This window comes from Ambystoma mexicanum, chromosome 4p (genome assembly GCF_040938575.1).
Source record: "Ambystoma mexicanum isolate Mex_15411 chromosome 4p, UKY_AmexF1_1, whole genome shotgun sequence".
NCBI lineage: Eukaryota > Metazoa > Chordata > Amphibia > Caudata > Ambystomatidae > Ambystoma > Ambystoma mexicanum.
Window position 1 is genome coordinate 214,612,197 of NC_090927.1, and position 14,383 is coordinate 214,626,579.

Here is a 14,383-nt window from a genome sequence, read left to right on the forward strand (position 1 = left end):
ATGCACATAACATTAATGCAGCATTTCAGTACTCTAAATTCTATAACACTACATCCTTGTAGCAGAACTTTTTTTCTTTTCTTGCAGCCATACACCCCAGCTTTCTCTGAACGTTCTAGATAGTACTATTGAACTTAATATATACTCTCATGGATGTCGAGGAAACTTGGGCTCTTGCACTGGATGCTGTACTTCACTGTTGTCATGCTTGCGCTCCCTGGCATCATCCATACTTCCTGCACGCTCCCTAGGTCTCTCTTGCTCCGGAACTACAACTTGCTCCATCCTCACACTTAATGCTGGCTCATCCACATACATGTATCTTCCTTCACGTTACTCCGCACTAACTTCTACAAAACATCACTGAGACAAACCATTCTATCCCAAGTCCATCATTACCATTTTTCAACTGTATCCATCCTCGACCCATCTTAACTACTTTCATGGGGTACAATTATCTAGAGGTTCTTTGGCCTTTTGTCTCGGGTCTCTTACCCGCACATAATCTGCTTCCTAAATCAAATGTATCCCACTTTCCTCTGCACCATAGTTCAGCTGTTTTTTAGCTGGCAGTTGCTGATTTTCTCTGCCGCCTTCTCTAGCTTTACATAGCATGGTTGGCCGGCCACCAATCACGCCGGGCTCAACTGGTTTTGAAATTTTCTTTATCGCATCATGACAAATGGTGCTATATCTGTCGGCACATTTGGTGTGTGCCTGTGTGCCAACATCATGCCATTTACCCTTTCTACAAGGTTGTTGCTTTTGGGATTGTACAATGCTGTGGTCATAGTACTCACACCATAGTCCGATAGCTGCTGAAAACATCATCCTGTAAGAGGCAAGATGTACACCATTATCACCCACAATCATCAATCACACCTTCCATGTCGAATATTACTTGTAGAAACTGATATACTGTTAGACAAAAACCTGTGCAGTTCCCTCTGGGACCACTGCAAAAGATTTAAGACTACAGGTGTTTGGCAGTAAACTCACTTGGTAACAGCCTGTACCACCCAGGTTTACCTGGTAGCTGTGGCTGAGCAGTCAGACTTCCCTCAAGAAGAGTTAGGCAGTATACAGAGCATACATAATGGGTACAGAGGCACAATAGTACAAGCAAACACTGACCAGAGCTAGGTGTAAAAGTATATAATTATTTATTTAAAAGACACACTCATAAATTACACTAGCACAGAAAAGGTAAGTAAGTCAAAACACAGTCACTATTACTCATATGTACATCCCTAGTTATTTGTTGGACAAGTCTAAGTTAACACCACTTATTTCCAAACAGAGGTGAGCGCTTAACGTTAGATGGCACTCCAACAAGTTAGTTAAAAGGGAGGGAAAAGGCAAAAGAAGTGAAAACAGCAAGGCAAAACACTTTTCAGAGATTCACAGTGAGTGTAGAAAGGCAGTCTATTGAGGAGCAAGGAAGTTCGGTTGCCAGGCCCACTCTAGGGAAAGCCAGGCAAAAAGATGCCCAAGATCACACAATGTCACAAGTCTTTACAGGTGAGTAGAAAAGGTTTTTCCCAGTTAAGAAAAGTTTAGTTAGGGTGTCCCAGGCTTACCCAGGGTCGAGAGCCGATGGCTAAATCTACCCCGTACAATCGGTGGCAAGGGAAGCCGGGCGGAACACAGTACCTTTTAAAAATGGAAAGGATCCTCCCGCGGGGGCAGTTGTTCTGGTAGTGGGTGCAAGTCGCGGCGTCGTCCAGAGGAGAAGATCTCGTCGTGGAGGAAAGCTGAAGGTCGTTGCACTACCAGGGAAGAAACCAGCCGTGGAGTTTTTCCGGTTAAAAGGATGTTACCCCTCTTTCGCGGTTGAGGTAAAAAGTGGTATCCCGGTTGCCGGGGTGCTTGGCACAGGCAAGGCGGCCACGAGATGCTTCAGGGCGGCGAAAAGAAGGCAGAAACTGGTTGTCCCCACCAGTCAAGGGAAGAAGAATCTCCGGCGGGAGATCTCCTCTGTCGTCGGGAAAAAGTGGTGAGACGGTTCTGCAGGGCTCCACCGGTGGTGTCGTCTTGGCAGGTCGGCTCGGCTTCTCCCTCTTCGGCTTCTTAGGTCCTGTGGCGACTTCTGAAGAACCAGTCCCAAAAACCCTGCTTTTATGCAGCAAACCCCCATTCATACAGCCTAGCTGTCACTCAAACATGCTAAGTGGTGAGCGGGGTGGCTCACCACTTGGGCCAATCACACCAGAGTGCGACATGAGTTGGCAAGGCAACTCAGTCCAGGGTGCCTAAACCCCCTCCCACACCCCCTGTGGTACCCAGACAGAATGGCACCACTTTGGAGGGCTTCTGTGCAGAAGCCCGCCAAAAGTGGAACAAAGGCTCGACTCGGGTTCAGGGTTACTGAAGTGAACCTAGACGCCATTTTGGGTGCGAGTTCTGGCAAAAAATCCCAACCGGTGAATTTATATTAAATAAATAAACCGGCGGTATCTTTAACATTGCACCAAAAAGTGGTGCATTAAAATCAATGGGAAATCCCATTGGGAAATATTCTGGTGGAATATTTCCGTGGTATCCACTGCCACCAGCCAGAAACTCGGCGAGGGGGGACGGGACAGTACCCCCTCGACAACAAACCCAGGGGCAATCTAATTGCCCCTACCAGTACTTCCACAGTATGATGGTTTGTACTGGTTAAGTTCCTAAGTTAAGACTAGTAAAGTCAATGGTGACTTTACAGACCCAGGGAGACAGTAGTCAGTCCCAGGGTGTGGAGTCTATGTTTGGGGGTCTCTATGACACCCCTGTGTTACTGCACTGAGGGTGCTGTGTAACACACATTCAAAAACCAATGATAGCCTATGGGGAAAAAATACCCCATAGCCCATAAGCACGTAGCAAGTCACAGAAACACTCAAGTCATGCCCAAGAGTGAGGGTAAAAGAGTCTCACTCTTGGCAGGAGAAAAAAAATAAACCCCAAAAATCCAGCAAAGCTGCTGGGGGACTCACTAGGTTAGGAAATTCAGCCTAAACAGAGAATTCTCCCTAACATATACCATCTTTTCTGTGACCTTTGGCACATCTCCACTTCAAACCATTTAGCCTTGGTCAACTAATACAATTGCAAATCTCATCTCCTGTCTGCCCCTAGAATATCCCTTGGTCGCATTATGTCGAGCGCTATCTTTTACCACTTGTTTGCTGGGAACCTGCAGCCAATGTAATTAACTTCAACCTGATCCCTCTTGGAGGAACTATTCGGTTACCCCTCATCACTTCCAGATCACATTCTGTCAACTCCTCTTTTTTTCACAACATAGGTCTTGTTACATTCAGGCTGTAGTGGCTAGCCTTCACAAATGTACCTGCTGACCCTCAAAAATTAAATCTTCCTGTAGGGGAGAGGTTGGCATTCTCCCTTGTCCACCACTGAATGTTTTTCCTCCTTTACCGGAGCTGCCCACACCTCCTTATCAAAGCCTTGTGTTGCTAATTCCTTAAATGTCTGTCTGGTGATAGATATGCTGCTGCTGTGTGTATTCCTCTTACCCAGTAAAAATTCCAACTCATTGTATTCCTGTAAATTTGCTTGCCACCTGGCAATGCATGGGTAGATTCTACCAGAACCTGCAGTAGTTAATAACTGTACCAACGGCTCATGATCTGATGTAAGTGTGAACAGTTATCTCCAAATATAATTCCTGTAATAGCGGCAGAACCAATGACATGCCAGTGCTTCATGCTATGTAACTGCTATAGTCTTGCAGTGTCAATCTGGATGCATACATAATCAGTACCTCCACGTCATTCTGCCTTTTGCTTAGCACAGCTCTAATGCCGTTCGCTGAGGCATCCCTTAAGCATGTTCTCACACTCAGTCAAAGTCTTTGCAATTAAAGTGCATGTGATACGTCATGATTTTGCCCCTCAAACTCTTAGTACGCTCTCCAGTTCATGCGGCTCTCACTGCTTTCTTCAACAGTTCTCTTAGAGCATTTGTTTTCTCTGCAAATTGTTCCACAAACTTAGTACAAACCTCTACTAGCCCCAAGAAAGATTTTAGTTATTAGGTTTCTGGCTCCTTGGCCTTAACCACCTCTGGCTTGGGCTTCAATCCTTCAGCTCCAATACAGTGACCTAAATAACATACCTCATGCACTTTTATCTGACACCTTTCGGGGTCATTCCAACTTGAACTTGTTTTCCCATTGCTCTAGCAAACCATTCCTAATGTTCCTCTTCTGACTTGGCATGATATGGTATGGCATTTCATGTATGAGAATGTCATTGTGAAATCAAATTGTGCCTTATATTCCCCCAAATGAGTTTTCCCTGAGCCTCTGAAATACCACTGGTGCTGATGCCAACCCAAATTTCATCTTCATAGATCAGCCAGGCCCCATTGGGGTTACACAGGATGTTGGTGGTCTTGACTCTGGGTGCAGTAGCGGAACCTGGTGATATTCAGTTGAGAACCAGCTAGCCTTCCCCCATCAATGCTAACAGTTCATATATATTAGGTAGTGGAAGCCTGTCTACCCACATAGCTCTCTGAAGGTCTCTTAAGTCTGTAAAGATTTGATTGTGTTCATGTGGTCTCATTGTTGCCATGATGTGGGATAACCAATCGCTATATTCAATAGGTTCTTTCACCTTTTCATCACACAATTTCTTTCAAATATTTTTGGATCTCCTCCCTAACCATTGCAGGTATTGACCTCACCTTCTGAACCACAGATTTTGGTCTCCTCTTTAGTATAATTTTGCCTTAAACCTTTCAATTCCCCAATATGTGCTACAAATACTTCAGGAAACTGCTTAACCACTTCTCCAGGCACTATCTTTAGACTAGTCGAGCTAGTACTTATTCATCTGCGCCTGGTCTTATTTGTATATTTAAAGCTCCTTGGTGATGCCTTCCCAGCAAGCTTCCCCCTTTGCCTGTTAGATATACCTTGTGGATTGTCCAATTCTTGAATTAAATTTCACCTTCAAAGTACCATGTCACCCTGATTGGACAACCCAATTTGCTGAAGGTTCAATATCTCAATTCTTTGATCTTGGTGTTTATTTTCCAAAACCTTCTTGTAAAACTCTAACTGAAATGATAGCATATGGTGAACCAGAGTCGGATCTGCATGAAATTACTAAGTTGAAAAGTCCGACCACCAAAAGTCAGTTTTTTCTTTTTTTTCTTTTTTCCATTTTTTCTCATATACATGCTGGCGGAAACCCCCCACAGCCCCTCACCCCCCCCCCCCCACTGTACACCTATACATTTTTATTAACTTTACCCCTCTCCACATATACATATGCAAATGAATGGGGGTCAGACTTTTGGTGGTAGGACTTTTCTACTTGGGTAATTTCGTCCTAACCCCCAGAGTCAACTAGCATCCGCATTGCTCTGCCATTGACTCTAATTTCTGCCCAGGGTGCACTGTACTGCTGTGCTTCAGTGACTTCTAGTACTACTAGAATGAATACCCAGACACAGAAATTATATTAGGCAGAGATTTTAACTCTGATTGCAGGAAGAATGACGAGTTGAGAGGGACAAAAATAAATACACTGTCTCAGGTCAGAGGAACACAATGGAGAACTTTTTTAAGAGATTGGGACTTGGACATCGTTGCAGCTAACCAAAATAATCATTGGTCAACATGGTCAAGGGACTCAAAGTCATCGACAATTGACTTTATATTTGCCACGCATAACCTGTTATTAATAACATCACCCGTGACAATTTAGCAAATAATCTATTGAGATCATGCACAACTCGCAACCAATGTGAAATTCAATTGTTCACTACTTGAAGTTGACCATTCAACAGCGCTGGTAGAAATAGATTGATAACAAATATCACTCAGGTATAGCCAAGACTTATGCAGCCAATTTGTCAAATATGTGTCGTGGTACATTGCCAATCAGACTACTGTAAATGGAAACTCGACATCCGAAATGGCGAAGTTATACTCTGAATTCATTCACTCTGCACTAGTATATTTTAGAAAAAAACAGCATAACTTCAACCATCTGCATTCATATGACCCTGTTTGCAAAGTGCAGAAACGTGAAAAAAATAAGGCACTAAGACAGCTGAAAAAGATAAAGCTTTCACGAGAGATGTATCGTACACAGCGAAATCGGATTTTGGCCACATATAAACAAAACCTAAAATATGCACGGATATCAAGATGCAACGAAATTAATTGTAAATTAATTAGAGCCATAACTACTCATGACACGCGTACAATATGGCGAACAATTAAAAGAAACCACAACCAAATGATGTTAGCAACGCCCAACTGCATATCGGAATTTGTATGGTACAACTACATTACCAAGAAATATCAGCTTCCAGATAAATTCTCTAATGTTCTACCAACTTTTCTATGTTACGAGATCCTTCGGCTGAATTGGACAACTGCAGACATTAAGTGGGCTATCTCTAAACTTCACTACTCCAAATCAGCAGGTCCAGATGGCTTTCCCCCATGCTTGTACAAGGCAGACCCAGACCTGTGGGCCATGCTCTTAAAGACCACATTTCAGGACATTCTTAATTCCTCCATCTTGGCTATCTTCTAACATTATACCCATATTTAAAAAAGGCGATACCACTCTTCCAGAGAATTATCGCCCCATCGCCTTAATTGACACCGAGGCGAAGCTCTTTGCAATTCTATTGCTTCACGACTTAGAAAAACATATCGAAAGCAATGCTTTATATTCAAAACACCAAACTGGGTTTCAGAAAGGGATGAGCAGCACGCTAAATGCAACCATCATGGCGCATGCAATAGCAGGTTAAAAAAAAAAAGACCTCAAACCCTGTCTACATTGCCCTAATCGACATGTCATCAGCTTTTGACAATGTAGTGCGCAACTTATTGTGGACGAAACTGATCAACATGAGAATCCCGAAGCCTTTAATATACTGGTTCATAGTACTACATACTAACACCTCATATAAAATCAAAATAACAACTCAGGGCAGAACAATTAAGCCAATCAGCACTGGATTAGGTCTGAAACAAGGCTGCAACCTCGCTGCAACCTATTTTAATTTGTATCTTGCAGTTCTTGACAAAACATGGGAAGGAAAAACCCCTTTTTCCGTGAAGATTGGCACTATTGAACTCAAATGGATTGCTTTTGCGGATGATATCATCATATTCGACCCCACCCCGGCGGGTCTACAATCCAAACTATGGCTATTTGAAGAGTTTGCCATCGCGCATAACCTAGCCCCTAATCCTGCTAAAATGGCTGTCATGAAATTTGGTGCTAAGAAAAAAAGTGGAAGATTCCAATGGCAAATTATGGAAACAATTATCCCCCGTATCACCACACGATTTATTTGAGCTACTACTTATCAGAACAAAATTCAATTAAAATGTGGACGGACCTACTAAAACGTAAGACTAGACCACTTCTATCACAACTGAAATTGATATACTTGAAATATTGTACATTTTCTCTAACTCCTGTTATAGATTTCTTAACATTAAAAATTGAAAGTGTGATTTTATATTCGTTGGATATTTGTTTGTGTGAAATGGGTCCAATTCTAGATCAACTACAAGGCACACTGTTGAAAAGCGCCATGGTTCTGCCAATGTCAGTGCCTAATGCTGTGTTAAGGCATGAGTTGGGATTAGTTGCACTATCTAGCCGCTGGAAATGGAGACTGCTCACAAACTTTGCAAAAATATACTTTCCACCAACGAACTCTTGATATACTGACATGAGAAAAACTATAGAATCCACGTCTTCGGCATCATTTGCCCAATACCATGTTAAACTATGTGCAATATTGAACGAGGTACATGTCACTGTGGACGATGTGCATAACAGACCAGCTTACGCTAAGAAAAAGCTATTTGAAATGGACTGGTGCATAACCATTGAACAAATTGGTAAATATAAATTGTATAAGGAAAATTACCTGTACACCAAGAAGCACACTCCATGATTTGACCATATTATTCTGTTCCCTTGTAATCACACGAGAACAGCATAGCTATGGTACAAACTAAACTTATACTACACTAAAGAGAGGATTGCAAACTGGAATGACCAAAATAACTTATCAGATAGCAAGCAATGTCGTTTTCCTCTATGCACTGAATCAATTGAAACACTTAAACATTTGATTTTATACTGTCCCCATTTTAAGAACATAAGAACAAAATTATTGATGGAATTTGTGAATGTTCATTATGCTGACTGCTTAAAATTCTTATGGTCCAGAATGATGCAAGGCACACATAAACCATTAGTATATGCTTTTGTGTGCTTTTGCAAATTCATAGAAAAAGAATTAGTCACATATGCCAGCATTTGAAAAAATAATTGGCCAATTTAATATTCATTACGACTGTAGCATGTTTTTGTATTGACGCACTACATCCTTATCTCATCTAGCTTGGGATATGGCTCCAAGGAGTCATTAGGAAGCCCTAATTATTGTGTATATTTCTGAAAGATGCTACGTTATATGATGAAATTTCTATTATGATGGCGATGACAAATTTTATAAGTTCAAATCCCTTGCAATCGATGAAATATTTTTATGCTTATTGATGTATCATAATATTGACGTATTGTTATAAATATGATACATTTTTTTGTAAAGCTTCTGTTATTATGCAATAGAATCAAGAACAAATAAAAAAAAAATTAAAAAATAATTAGCTGCCATCTCCATTCTGGGAGCATAGATGCCCTATGTGCGCTATTATAGATGTACAAATAAATAGTCATCCTCCATTAAGTCTACAATTGTCTTTGTGTCCTCTTCCCTAGTTTTACATACTTTAGCAAAATTCCCTTTTTTTTTTCACCTTTGTTGTTTTACTGCTGTGCACTAAGTTGGCAATGTCCCTCTCATTTCCGCATCTAAAACATACTTTTCTATCCACTTTGTTTTTGTGATGACTGCTCACCCACCCTCATTTGTTACCGCAACTAGTACATCAAACTAAATCGTCTCCTTCATTATTTTCAGATCCTTTTGTGTTATTTGTTTCTGTTTTGGTGGACATTTCCACACCCCGGGCTAAAGTGAGGGCTTTGTTGTGTGTAGGGCTCTTTGCTAGCTGCAGTCTTTCTTGTACTTTCATGTTTGAGGTCACCATCGTTACTTGATCTCTAATATATTTGTCCTCCTTTCCTGTGAAACTGAATCTTGCTTTGAGGGCTCTGAGAACTGTAACAAAGTTGTCCATGGTTTCTCCACTGGTCTGGTGTCTCGCGAGTAGCTTGTAGCTTTCTAAAACCACATTAGACATATGGGAAAACTGTTCATCAAGTAATTTTACTGCTAATTTGCAGATATGTGCCACTGCACTGGCTGCTCCTGCACCGTCTTGTGCCTGTTTCACCTTGATCTGGGAGTTGCTTGTATGCTTTAGCCCTTCACTCCTCAAACATGTGATCAATGTGGCCCATTTCTGCTCATTTTTTTATACTTGCACCTCAACTTGCCTGCACATGCAACTAGGGCAAGTTCTTTGTTTTCCTGTGGAATTGTAGGCTCTCCTGGTGATGGCAGAGAAAAGGGTGGTGGATGAGTGTGTTTAATATTTTCCTCTGTGTATGACAGCATTTACCAGCCTTTGCAGACCGCAACTTGCAATGAAACTGGTGCTGCCAACACTCGGAGCTGGTTGTGCTGTAGTTTTGTATTCCAACTGTAGTCCTCAGTGTGCAGCGTTTTTCGTCTCCCGCTCTATGCTCTGGCGTGTTATTTTCTTAGCATTACTTCTGCTTGGGTGTGCTCCATACTCCAGGTCTGAGCATGTTCGCTTACCGCTGGCAGGATGTTCTCTAATATGCCTCTGCATTTCTGATAACCCAGCCAGGACACTGCTGCTTGTTGGGTCAGCCTCAACATGCGTGGCACAGCCCTCACCAGCAGCTGTAGAATCGGAGATCTGTGGACTAATCTCGTTGTGGCCACTTGTTGTTGACCATAGAGTGACACTGTACGGCTAGTGTAAGCTTATTTTGTGCCAATTAAACCTATGCGAGAATCATCCGGAGCGGGCGATTGTTCCGGACAGAGGACCTTTTCTCTCATTCCATGCTGCGGCAGCAATCCCCGAGCCTTAGCTCAAGATACCCACCACCATGCGACATGCACATTACAAAGCAGCCGCATGGTTGACCTTCCAAAACTCCAGTCCATCACAGTGCAATCTGTACGGTGGGCAGTAATATTGGGGTTCAATATTTTAGTAAGATCATAGCCCCGCCTGGGGCCATGCACTTGGGCAGCAAACGAACGGATGATTATACTGTAAACCAATATGGTCAACAACGCTTTTAGAGGGGATAGCTGATCAATCTTCTGCCAAATTCAGTTTTTTTTTAACAAGTTCTCGTCGCAATCGTTGAAATTCACAGTCCACTTATTATTGGAGTTAAATTGTAATTATTTTCTGCATCATTCATCCTTGTATGAAATTCAGTTGCCATGTATAGGATTTTACAAAAAGTCATGTAGTTCCAAAGCAACTCTGCATTTGCATGTCCTGATGTATTGATTGTGCCTTCCTTGCTGTAAGTTTTCTCCATTATCAGCTTAAAGATGCTACAAAGGAAGACAACCTTTTTGGGCCGTATCAATGGAAAAAAGATACACAATTTTGGTTGGGAAGTGCCAAAATGCTACTAACTGCCTTTCTGTACAGCTTTGTGTGCTCCTTAATTATTCTGATCGTTCCATCTCTTGCTTCTGCAGGTGTGTTCCTTCGCTGGCATAGGTCTTCCAGGTACTTAGATGAGGCCTTTGAAGAAATGATCCACATCATTGAGCACAACAAGGAGCTTCAAGTGAAGGTCAACACACTCCGAAGGCAACTGGCCGAACTAGAAACCGAAGACCGTATGCAGGAGAGCCCCTGACAGCCGAGTTGCTGCTCCTCGTGTATACTACATTCTTTTTCACACTAAAAACGATCCCACTACTAATGCATGCCCTCCGTGAGTAAAAGCAGGCCGTGGAGCATCGGCACTATTGGGTCATTCCCAAGATTCCGGCAGTAATGAGTACTACCCGCAGGAGGACTGGAGGCCAGCGGCTTTCGTGATGGTTTTGTTTGTTGTATCGAATCATTTATTCCTTGTCGAACATGCAGAAAAAGGTATCAACGTTTCTGGTTCCAGTTTGTGGCTTTGCTGTTTTAGGTCTTTTCACTTAAATTTGGCAACAAATCCCTCTTTATTTCTTAAAGTTCTTTCTGTTTGTCATTTTGACATTGGATGTAAAATGTGGAGTTAGAAGATATCACTCAAGCCACCTTGGCCCCTGCACCCACCTGCCAAAGGTCACCCACTACCATTCAGAATGCTGCAGCTGTTGTGAAACGGCTTTTTCGGGGGATTTTATGTACGTCCAACCATCGCTTTGAAATTGACTCAACATGTAACGTGTGTTTACAGTAACGCTGAATTAGTGTGCTCCTTCGACTGATACAATGTTCATGGTTTCCCAGGAGAATCTTTTTAATTTCGAGACAGGAATCCTGTGTCAATGGCTTGTCCTTGCTGTGCCATTAAACTGTATGCCCGCCTAGGCGGTATTATTCCCCTGAACGACTAGTGCCTGCATGGAGTTTTACAACTGTTATGGCTTTAGTAATCCTCCAGCAATGTTGTCTCGGTGCAGTTCGCAATTCAGTTGATGTAAGCTAGTGTCTATTAATTTCTTCAAACCTTGTGAAGTGGGCACGGACTATGTCTCTCGGAAATTGTGTGCTCCATTGACTCCTAAGGTTGGGTGACCAACAATAGTGAAGAAGAAACATGAGGTTTCCGGTCCCCACTTCACGCTGGCTTGACACGTCTTAGTTTTAGACCAAGTCTTGTGGCCATCTGCTCCGTTACTGAAATAATAAAAAATGATATAAATTGTTGCTGCTTTTTGACGAAGACACACTGTGCACACAGATCACAAAACCAATATTTTATTCTATTTCATTTGCATTGGCCCACTATTGTTCGGTCCGTTGATCTGAAATGACAAAAACACTGCATTAGCGACCCGTAACATGACCCAAAGTCTTGGCACCTGTATGCATTTACTGGTAAAGACATCGGAAATGGTGTCGGAGCAAAGTTATTTTTGTTGTATTTTGTGAATGTTTTCATTGGAAAATGTTGGTCAAAGTTAGGTTATGAGGATTATTCTTGGTTACACTGAGTACTGTAATGTGTAAGTCCCCCCAACCCCAAGTAGACGTTTGTTTTTTTATTCCCACCTGTTTACATTGCTCATACATCACTTTTTTGGCTATTGCCAAAAGTGGGTGTTGCTCTGCTACTTTTTCAATCTTGGCAGCATGTCCTGGACAATGTATGCATTAGCATCCTTTGCACTGTGTGCGTTGCGCACATAGCAATATTCCTTGTGGTTTTCCTTGAATTAAATAAAATAATACAATGGAACTAGTCCACCACAACTCTTGCTTACTTGGTACTTGCCTTTATGCTATGGGTGGTACTGTACAGTATCACAGTGGTGTATACGGAGTAGCTCGGCTCTAACCAGCAGTTATTTTCCAGTCCGGTATTTCCAGTGGCATTGAAGATTGTGAGAGTAAAGCGAAAAATATTTACAGTGGTGTGTGTGATACTCTGGAGTGGTTTGTCTTTGTTAAGGACGTCCAGCTGCAGGTGTGCTGCCAATGCTTGCTGAGGCTCCCTCTCACCTACCTTTTTGATTGAGTGGAAGCAACATATCATTTGTTATAACTGAAATCTCTGTTCCCCCAAATATCTATAGCCACACTATGACCATGAAATTTCTATTGCTACACCTTAATATGTACAAGATTTAAAGAAATCTGCGTACGCCACCATCACGCACTTGTACCCAAATATGTTCGAACTGGCCATGTTACAGGCCCAGCTATTTCCTGGGGTTTCCAAATTATGGGAAGTAGATTTAAGGTCTATGTTGAAGTTGATGCTGTTTGTTTTCTTGCAGTAGCGATTTGAATTTATTTTGCCAGTCTTACATATGAGCTAGAACATACTGAACTGGCCAACAGAAGCTGCTAAGGGCCTAGGGAGGTGTATGCTAATTAAATGAATGGGCCAGTACCTGAATGTGCATTCCATTGGTGGGACCTCACTTTTGTTGTCTACTAATGTGACTTGTCGATTATGGAGTTTCTCCTTTCCTTCACCATTGACTATGCTGGCTAGGGCTGCTGGGAGTGGTAGCCCAAACCATCTGGAGAGCCAAAGGTTGCAGACACCTGATACCAAACAAAGGTTTCATGTAATTCCATTTCCTAACGCTTTGGCCTCTTCACCATCCTGCCTCCTTTTTGCCTAACATAACTTGAACCATTAAGCATGTAATTGTGTGCAACCCCAAGGGGACTTTCTTGGCTTCCTTATAAGTGGTCCGTGTTCTTTATTTTGCTATTAAGTCTATTGGACAGTGTCACCTGCACTTGCTCTCTACTGTGCTGCGATACCCATGCTTTGGCGTGGCTTGAACCTCTACAAGTGCTGTAATGTCTAGGTTCCTATAAAGCTAATACCTGTATGGTGGATGATTTTTCATTGTGAGACTGTAATGCTATGTTTTTAAGCATTGTTAATCTTGTACTGTACAAAATAGTTTCCATGAACTAATGTGGCACTGCTACTCAGAACTTCTACTCCTCAGTCACGACATTGCAGGATGCAGTCAGTCTTAAGTTAAATAATCGAACAATTGTAATATATATAGGTAGATGTTATTTGTAATTGAACCAAATAAAGATGTTGGTATATTGTATTGGAAAAGGCTTTAAGCTTTCCAATTTGAATCAAGAGTGTCATGGTTATTTTTTGACTCTGGTCTTTGTGGATGCAGGTTGGTAATCCAGTACACACTTGGAAGTGCATATTCTACCACTGGATGGCCAGGCCAATTATCAAGTGCCTTTGGATCACACGTTTCTACCATACTCTAGAATTCACATATATGAGCAGGCAACTGAGAGCATATTGATTCACAATTTATGTCACTACAAACCAGTTTTTAGATTTTTAAAAGGAATATGTGCAGCTCAGCAGAGCTGGAATCCCTCCATTTATTTTGAAGCGCTTCATTTAATGTCCCACAGGTTCCCAAAACCAGGATAGGCAGAGACCCTTTCCCAGCTCCACTACTCTTTTCTGCTCTTGCATGGGCACTTGCCCAAACCCTAAAACCATCAGCTAAACCTATGCAGTGTGGGAGGTCCATCGTTAAGACTGTGGTAGGGATAATCCATAAAAAAAGAAGAAACAAATTAGGAGGTTCCAGCACCCACAAAGAAAATCTGCATTGAGGGTCCAAGAGATACATCCATGTCTTAAGTAAGATGACCCCTAAACTGATGCCAGGGGAAGGAAACTTAAAGAAA

General features: G+C 42.1%; 1 protein-coding gene across 1 annotated transcript in view; it reads left to right on the forward strand.

Annotated features, from left to right (window-relative positions):
• MTMR9 (myotubularin related protein 9) overlaps positions 1–13,801 on the forward strand; it is a 632,238-nt gene extending 618,437 nt beyond the window's left edge. Inside the window, exon 10 of the mRNA XM_069605728.1 lies at positions 10,720–13,801. Within this exon, the coding sequence (XP_069461829.1) occupies positions 10,720–10,883 (164 nt within the window). The 3' untranslated portion in view covers positions 10,884–13,801. The remainder of the gene's footprint in view (positions 1–10,719) is intronic.
• The last annotated feature ends 582 nt before the right edge of the window (positions 13,802–14,383 follow it).